General features: G+C 40.7%; 1 protein-coding gene across 1 annotated transcript; it reads right to left on the bottom strand.

The window, feature by feature from the left end:
• Positions 1-1,634: 1,634 nt before the first annotated feature.
• Positions 1,635-8,851, bottom strand: cmtr2 (cap methyltransferase 2). Its single transcript, XM_034196882.1, has 3 exons — positions 8,812-8,851; positions 4,450-5,706; positions 1,635-3,891 (listed from the first exon to the last, which is right to left on the bottom strand). The coding sequence occupies exons 2-3, from the start codon at positions 5,695-5,697 to the stop codon at positions 2,857-2,859; spliced, it is 2,283 nt and encodes a 760-aa protein (XP_034052773.1). The 5' UTR covers positions 5,698-5,706; positions 8,812-8,851; the 3' UTR covers positions 1,635-2,856.
• Positions 8,852-9,661: the final 810 nt, after the last annotated feature.

The raw sequence follows: 9,661 nt of genomic DNA, 5'->3' as shown, positions 1-9,661 counted from the left end.
ATACTTTGGTTCCTTAGTTCACAGTTAAACTAAATATCTGTTGTGCATTAATACCTGTAAGGTATTTTGAGTGACACAACAATCCTGTTTTAATGTTGTATGCGTCTTTATATGGGCTACATGTGTTAGGTGATTAATTAATCAGTACATTGATTTTAAGGAAGACATTTATTTGAAGGGAACACGCCTTTTATGTTTAAAATTGCCACAAAGAGGATACTCATAGAGAGGTGAAGAGGGGCCAGAAGATGGGTGCCCATCCCCCCCTTGGAGACGCCACTGGGCCAGATCACTTAACGTCTTAACATCCAACATCCTGTCAGTTCTACATTAGCAGGTGCTGGAGGTGAAGGCATGCTGCAGGAGATTCTGCTTTTTCTCTTTATCCATGGAGCGCTGAGGAATCCCAGTTTAATGGAAATGCACAGATCTGTCTGCAGACACGGTGCTAATTAAAAATCTACCACACATATCTGCCTGTTTTACACAAAGTAAAGGAGCTGAATTATGACTGTAAGACAGTTACAACAGTTATCTCACATTAACACATTCACATAATTTAATAACTCTACTTCTTTTGACATAATCCTTGGCAGCCCTTCATTAGAGGCTGAATTCAGAGTGAAACTGAATGATGACCAACATACATTCAGTACTAGCATATTTCCAGTCTGCAGGCTGTTCCTGTGCTTTATATCTGCAGTCCCACCATGTAGGCTCCACACTCATATGAAATCTGTTCAAACCTTCAGTGTTAGATCCCTACAAAATAGATTGGATCTAATTATGTCTCTGTATTCTCACATGTGCACATAAAAGTCTTCAACAACAGCCTAATGTTTAAATCAGCAAGACGATCATTCATATGATGAGTTGATATTAACATGCATATTTATTTTCCCGCACCTCTGATCATGTAAATATTCTGTTCAAGGGGTCTGGATTTGTACTACAGATGAATTGTAGTAAATACATATTTATTGAAGCACTGACTGACACTAGTTAGCAGCGAAGTAAGAAGTATTCAGATACACTACTTAAGTTAAAGTACCAATACATCAATATAAAAATACTCAATTACCAGCTAAACCAACTGTGCAGCAAACCGTAGTTAAACGATTAAAGTAACAATTTTAGTGTTGGCCCTCTGACTGTTATATTATTATAGAGGACAATTTCATATCGAATACTAAAGCATTAATATGGTAGCAGCAGGTTTCTGTATAAGCAGCCGGAGGTGGACATAGTTCAAACTAACCCTCACCCTAAAAGCTGAGTTATATCTGACACCACGGAGCCGAGCCTGACAAACTGTGTCTGGAAAGTCCTGAGATGATCGTAGAAGATAAATCGTCCCCTGGTGCCTCTCGGTGCTCACATCCAGTGCTCACATCCAGTGCCCACATCCAGTGAAATATAGTTGAAAATAGTGTCAGATCGATACAAGTCTAAGTGCAGCTGCATGAGAAGTGCATCTGCACAGGATCTAAGAATAGCAGAGCCGTCACTCCAGTTTTCATCTCTTCTAGTGCGTAATAAACATCACAGTCTGACAGGACGGAGAGAAACAACAGTTTTGTTTCTGATCAGAAGACACTTGGGCAGTATCAGTGAACGAACACCCAGACTTCATGTCATTTGTCAGTGCACATTTTTATTGTTTTAGTTGGAAAATAAACTCCTCAGTAACAACGTTGTTATATTATAAACCAGAACCCTAAACATGTAAACATGTGCATTTAGTGAAGCGAATATTCTGATATTGTTTATTTTCTTAAAAGCCCCTTAGTGAGTTGCTCATGCAGGATAAAACATTTCAGTGACTGTCATATTTCATATGTGGAAATATGTTTTTTTCTCACTGGAAACAAAAGATAGACATTATTTGTTTAACAGGAAGTCCCCTGTATGTTGCATGATGGCAAAAACACAAAACGATCCCGAACATCTTGGGATAAAACAATGTTTTGTAAAACACAACGGGCTCGTTGGGGTAAAACTGCATGGCGGCTCTCTGTGAGGTGGATTTCAGCGCAAACCATCTGTGACTGACAGGAGGCTTGCTGCTGCGGGTTGGACTGTCGTTGGCTCACTCCTCCCTCAAATCCCCTCAAGGATTCAGTCACGGATGAGTTCTGCTGATCAAGTGCTGAAAGTAATTTGAATTTTCATGCACTGCAAATTTGTATCATGAGACAATGTTGTTCTCGCCTGCAGGATGAGTAAAGGCTTTAGCAGACTTGGATTTAGTTGAAATAATAATAATAATAAAAGATTTGAGAGACTTTGCTGGCGAAGTGAAGGTTTACCTTATTTAACTTCACAGTTTGGACTTTTGCATTAAAGCCCAACTGATACGTGTGGTGGATAAATATAAGATGATTGTATCATATCAATGATGATCAGCACATGTATTATTATTATGTACTTCAAGTGTCACTATTACCAATTATTACATATTTTCAGAAATGTAAACCCTTGTAGAACCCAAACATATTTTTAAATACAAAGTACAAAAGGCATTATGAAATAACGTATTATTCATGAATTGTGAAAGTAGGAATATATACTAACAAATGTACTTAATAATAATTGGAGGAAAACAGATAATATCTCAGGTTTTGCTGCATTGATTTGATCCTCTCTGTAAATGTGTACATTTTGAGCCTGAAATGTTTTCGCAGTGCAATGCCTAATCAGTGTTGTAGTCTTTTTATATTGGCATACAGAAGTGATTCAGTGATTAACTGCTGGAGGGACATGTAGCTGAACAGTGTGCTGATTCAACGAGAATAACACAGACATAATGAGACAGCTTGTGAAGCGATGAAGGGCGTCACAGCTCACTAAACTGCACTATGATTGCATGAGCAGATGCAGCTTCTGTTGGATGATTTCAGAGTTCATGGTCCGCAAGAAGTCAGTCAGTCCTCCTGTGAGCATCTCCTCCATGGGAACAAACTGCAGCACCTGACTGTCAAACCCAGACGGCACATTGTCACCCTCCTCTTCTCTCAACCCCTGACCCATGCAGCTGTGGACGTCGCTGAGAACAGGAAGTATCCGTGCAGCAGCTTCAGGGCAGAAGCCAACACACACAAGAACTGCCCCAGTAATCCCCGAAGGTGAAGGACACCTGAACGAGACAGAGCTAAAACACACATGCAGGCAGAGCACGACAGCTGCGGTGACTCGGGTGAGGGCAGAGAACACGGGCAGCAACAGGGCGTCCCCCGAGGTGAGGGTCTGCAGGGAACACACCACACACGCTAAGAGCTGCTGCTGGTACCGCGGCTCCCCGTCGTGCAGCGCCACCAGATCTCTGTGAGGAGCTGAGGGCTCTGCAGAAAATGTTAAAACGAAATCCCCATGTTGGCTTTCACCAGCCCCCCACGCTGATTGGCTGCCAAACACCAGGCACTGTCTCTGCTTATTGTCCCCTGCTTTTGAGACGCAAAGACCTGCAACGTCGGACATGATGGAGGCCCAGCAAGCGTCATGGCAAGAGTGACAGCGAGGAGTCCAGTCCGCTGCTGTGTCCGTCAGAGCGTCATTCAGGTGGTTCAGCAGCCCTCCTTCACAGAACGCAGAGTTTCTCACTGCAGGCAGAGCAGCCCCGGCGATAATGTACCATGAGTCCACGTGACACTCGGACCGGGGTCCTTGCAGCACGCTGCCGGTCCCTCTGGTCTCGGCGCAGTGTTTCTGTATCGAGGCGGCATGGCAACCCCTCTCGATGCGTTCCCTCCAGCTCAAGGTCTGCAACTCCCTGCGCTCGTTGAAGGAGCCTGTTTGCTTCTTCTGTCCCAGAGGCCGTCCCGCTGAGACGCTGCAGCACGCGGGACTCACCGTGTTTCGAGAGACCCATCGACTCCGCTGGAGGTAGCTCACCTACACACAGAGAGAGACTCAGTTATCAAGTTTCAGACTTTTATAAAGCTTCTAATGCTTTGGAAGCCGCTGCCCAATCACTAACAATTACTGCGTGAAATAGAACATATCATTATTTTGACTGTAATAGAAGTCAAGATTAGCATCATTATTCAAATGTTGGTAAAAAAAAAAGGGTTCATGTATTATAATTTGTGCAGGGATCTGGGGACACTCAAAAAGTGAAGTGTATATTGTTTTAGGCCTGAACATCTTTTTAAAGATTTGGATATTAAAATTGTGATTCAGATAAAATGCCGAATAATTGCTCTGCCTTATTTCACATTCATGAAGATTCATGGACTCTAGCAGTTGTCCTGGCCATATTTCTCATTGGGAAGAATAGGATTCAATTTGACCAAAGAAGATCTTACATTTCAATTTTAGGAAGTGGACAAAAAGAAAGATTAACTTATACACTTCCACTGGACAACTTGGAAAAATCCCTCTGCTGATAACATAACAGGATTGAACTTCAGTTACATTACAAAGTGCCCATAGACTCTACACACATCCTACCTGGAAGCGCTGCAGATACTCCTGAGCGGTTCCGTCTCTGATGAAGTCGAGCCGCTGCCTCTGCTCGCTGCTCATTCCTCCAAACAGTTGCAGGTTTTCTGTGATCGTCTCCACCTGCAGCCTGGTGAAGTACGAGCACACTTCTTCATGCTGCTTCAAAAACGACTCTGGGAGGTGCGAGTTTGGGAAAAGTGCCTCTCGGTCCGCCAGCTGTGGGCCGTAGTTACGGATCAGTTTGGAGAGCAGAGGCCTCACGGCTTCCTTGCCCTCATAGTCCAGACACACCACATAAACCTCAGAGTTTCCCGACTTGCTGGTGGCAGGTTTGAAGACGTTGATGGAGCGGAAACAGCAGTTCAGCAGGTAGAGGAGGCAGACGGAGGAGTGCTCATACAGGGTGAACATCTTGAGCACGAAGGAGCCCCCGGGGCTCAGTAGCAGCAGTGCAGCTGTGACCTCGCAGTAGTGCAGCGACGCCACCAGCGCCTCCTGCTCATCAGGCTTCTCCTGACAGTCGAAGCTACCATCTGCCGTCACCACGTCCACTGTACGCATGTTAGCCACAAACGCCTGCAGCTCCAGCAAATGTTTCTGGATCATGATGTTGCCCGTGTTGTCAGAGCCGAAGAACCACCAGGGCAGAGTGTTGGCAATCAGCCGATCATCCGCGATGGTGGTGCTGCCGCCGTTGGCCTCGTGGTACGGGTTGAGAGTGTTGGCGGCCCAGCTCCAGTCACAGTAACGCGTGGACTCGCTGGTTTTGGTGTAGTGGTTCAGAGAGGTTATGAAAGCCCCTGGAGCTTCACACAGATGGACCGTGTTCAGCTCTCCGTTCTGAAGGGCCTCCTCTGGGAGAAGTCTAAAGCTCCCCAGGATCTCGGAGAACTTGCACCAGGCCTGAGTGCAGATCTCTGCGTTGGCCGCAGAGCGCACGGCGGAGATCACCGTCCCCGCTCGGTTAGTGGAGTTGGTGTGCTGATGCCATACCTGGACGTTCTTGTCACTGAGCTGGTTCTTCACGTCGTTCAGCGATGCCTTCAGGGCCTGCAGGCGGCAGTGCTGCTCCGCAGGTTGTCTTAGAGCCACGTTTGGGTCGGGGAGGCCCCACTCCCCACTGGCAGGTTTCACATAGCTTCTTACTTTACTGAAAAGACCCTGAACCTCAGCCAGGGTTTCAGGGTCAAACGCCACTGTGTTGTTGAAATTCTGCTTCCCGACTTTCCTCCTCGCCCCATTGCCTGAGCTCATCCTGCACACCTGTTGAAGGAGACAAGAAATAAGGCTTTGAAATACTACAACCAATCTTTGTTTATCCTCTCCACAAACTCAATATGGCTGTCATCAGAAGTCCCAGAACACTTATTGTCCTCAGTTTGGTTATTTGTTTAATAAGTTGTTCTCATGATTCCTACATAGCTAATATAGTGGGTTTTGTACCATATGATTGAATCAGTTTGGATGACTCACGTGGCACCAGTCACGCAGCGAGAGCGCACATTGAGCAAGTTGCCTTATACCAATATTAGATTTTTCTAAAAAGGAAAACAAATGAATTGCTGATTTAAGGAGACCCATCTTCTTTTCTCTTTTGTAAATTTACTATTTCTCTTTAATAAATAAAAACACATCAATTGATTAAATCATTTGTAGAATACATAATTTAAATAATGAAAGGCTACAGCCCTAGATGAGCTAGAAACGTTCAGTGTGCCTACTGTATGACCTGCTTACAGGTAGAGTCAATCTTCGGTCACAGAAATCAGAACCTTTCACGTGAATTATAATGCAGTCCAGCGCTGCAACCCTTCATTATTCTCTACATGCATGAGTGCTGTTGAATTACTCATGTTCCTTCATTACGATGTGACGCCTTCGGGCAATAGGGCGGACTGTAAGTACTGGTGATTACCTCACCAGGCCACAGCTTCACCCAGAATAACATGAGATTTAACATCAGTAACACGACACACAGTCCGCTCTCATAAAACTTAAAAACAACATTATATTCCCCACACTGAATTATTCAACAACATTATCATATTACAAATAAATGAGGGTTCAAGAGATAAAATATGTTGTCGCTGTATTCTTCAGATAAACCAATATGTTTCTAAAACGTTTTTTTATTCTAAAAAGTAGAAACAATACTGATCCCATGGAGAAAGATTTTATTCTAGGCTTGCATCTAACAATCATTTTCATTATCATTTAACCTGCCCGTTGTTTTATTTACAAAACATGTCGTCTATTAGACATCAAAATCAGAAATGCTTTATTCATCCCACAGCAGGGGTTGTTCAGTACAAAAAACTAATATCTCCAGTTTAATGTGACATGAACCAGAGTAAAGCGAGGCATGTTCATATTTGAGAAGCTGAAAACAGTATGTTTCAACAAAATTACTATAACGATGAATCGATTATCAGAATAGTTGGTGATTTCTTTTTGCCAATCACCTAATGGATAAGTCTGCTAATCCTTGCATCTCTTATTTCATTCAGGTTTCTGGAGAACTTGAAAAGGAAAAGCGTGGTATCAACAGAAAACAACTTTGTGTTTGTTGACCAACAGGAGTCAGAATTCAGGTCAGTATGTGATGTTTAGACTTTTCACTCGACCATTACAGTTTCCCAAAATATATTTTCAACAATTCAAGTCATTATCGAGCCATTTCTTATTCATGACATACAAATAATTTACAGTCAGAATCAAATGAACCCATAGCTGCACATGATTTAGATGACAACACTGGGCAGGAGAACGTATTTCTGTTTAATTTCTTGATTAGTCTGCGGTGATGAATGGCAATATATAGTATATAGCTAATGAGAGCACATTCATCAAATATCCCTCATGAATCATTTTGTTAAGCACCGCTTGTGTATCTGCTAGGTTCGTTAAACTGCTGTTTGTAAACAAATTAAGAAAAACAGCCTCATGTTACTGTTTTAGCAATAAAACGTATACATTAAGTGATTATTAATCATGGCTTAATAAGGAATTCATTTGTAATTTCAGAAACGCTGTAAGAAAAATCATATTGGTGGCCTCAGCTGAGCAGCAGCAGTATTAAAAACAAGCTTAAAGTAAAAAAGAAACTAGCTTAGCATTAGATTTGTTTACCAGTAATAGTTAAATTAGTGAGCCGAAACACTTTGTCCATCCAAAAATGTAACTTGTGTTTTACGTAGTTTGCCAATTATGTATGGGTCTTTATCCTTATAGCAAAAGCAATATAATATAACGTTATAATTATTTAGATGTGAAATTCTGGCGACAAAGGGAACTGCTTTATATCTGTATGTTTTAAAGTACCAACCTGCAGTAAGTATTATAAACGTGTTCCCTAAATCTGAAGCTGCATGAATGAAGTGAGGATATTAATGATAAGCTTTACAGCTACATTAATGCAAACATCCTAAGATCTTTCTTATCATCGCACACAGATTACACTGAAGCAGTGATTAGCCATGATCTAAGGCTCACTCCAACAATGCTCATAATAGGGTTTTTTTGGAAAGAATATGACATAATATAGTGCAATTTAAAATATTGGGTTGAAATAAAATATATAATGAAGTATAATAAATGCGTGGAAGATAGTTTGTCAATGAATAAACTCAATGGCGTGAAGTAAATGAAAATGCATAATGAGAATTAATAAGTATTAATATGAGCGAGCGAGAGCGAGAGAGATTCCTGCATTTCATTACTGCATCTTTAAATGATATTATATGTACTTTATTGATCGCTATTTGGGAACTTGTTTTGTCACAGCAGCATTTAAAAAAGGCATTGCATGTGAATTAAAAATAAAATACAAAAACAAACATAAAGAGTATATATACGACATATGATATCAACTGTGAAAGATATAGCCTATCTAGAGTACCTCTATCTAACACAACATTAACAGTAAGTATTCACTATTTTATTTATGTGCAGTGCATGGTGATTGACGTGCATATGAAACTAAATCATTTGTATCTTGAATCTTTGAATTATGATATTTTAACTGAAATCGAGTAAATGTATATGCATTATGAGAACTGATAAATATATACACTAAGTAGGGAGGTAAAGTGACAGAATAATAGTGCTGCGGTATGTTTGTCCTGACTGTAGTTGCATGTTTTGTGAAAACACTGCAGTAGGACAAATGTATTGTTAACAGAAGTTTTAGCTGAGTCGCACACTTCCTGCAGCAGCAGTGCTGCTTTATGGCCGTGTTTACTCTCCTAACTCTCGCTTTGAGGAACCTTTGGGACACAGGAAACTCTGTCGGTGTTAAATCTCCTGAGTCTGAGAAGCTGGCTGACGAAGAGAGTCGGAGCAACATGAAAACACTGAACAAAAACTCACCGCGCTGTATCTGCTGTCAGGGAACGAGACCACGCTTTCACGTGACTCATAACAAGACTGCGCATGCGCATGGCTGATAGGGAGGGACCTATTTTAAAGGGGCACCTCAGCTCAATATGTTAATAGTTAAACACATTATACTTACTTATATATATACTTAACATTCATGCTCAAAGTTTAAATTTGATTAGATTAGATTCAACTTTAGTACAGGTACTAAATGCAAAACAAGCAGAAATTACAGTGTTATTCATTGTATAATATAAATAAATATATATATATATATATATATATATATATATATGCCCCTGGCAGATATAAACAGAAGTATTTACAATATGATCACTATAAGTAGGTATACACATTATAAACAGTGAAATAGTAGTGAAATAGAGAAATTAAATACACTATATATAAAAAATAGAGAGTACTATAGACAAAATAAATGTGAATATGCTATAGACAGTTATGGACATTTGAAATAATATGAATAAATATGAGTATGCTAAAGAAAAATGTAGCCCTTTAGACAGTTTGAACAGTTGAACTAAAGCAGTATTTACATTAATAATAAATCATAGAAATGTGTCTATACATCATTTTACATAAAAGACAATGATTTTTGTGAACACATGCACCCGCACATTTATACTCATGCATACACATTTCAAATACAACCATACAACATAGCATGAAACAAAATGATATAATGTAACAAAATACAACACAACAATCACAGTAAAACAGAGAGAGGGAGAAATAAAAACCAGGACAAACATAGGATATTTGTCTTTTGTTCTGTTGAGGGTCAACATTTATTTTTTGTTGAGCATGATGGCATCTCTATATT

This window comes from Gymnodraco acuticeps, unplaced genomic scaffold (assembly GCF_902827175.1).
Source record: "Gymnodraco acuticeps unplaced genomic scaffold, fGymAcu1.1, whole genome shotgun sequence".
NCBI lineage: Eukaryota > Metazoa > Chordata > Actinopteri > Perciformes > Bathydraconidae > Gymnodraco > Gymnodraco acuticeps.
The sequence above is the reverse complement of the archived record's forward strand: the minus strand, read 5'-3'. Positions and strand labels throughout refer to the sequence as shown.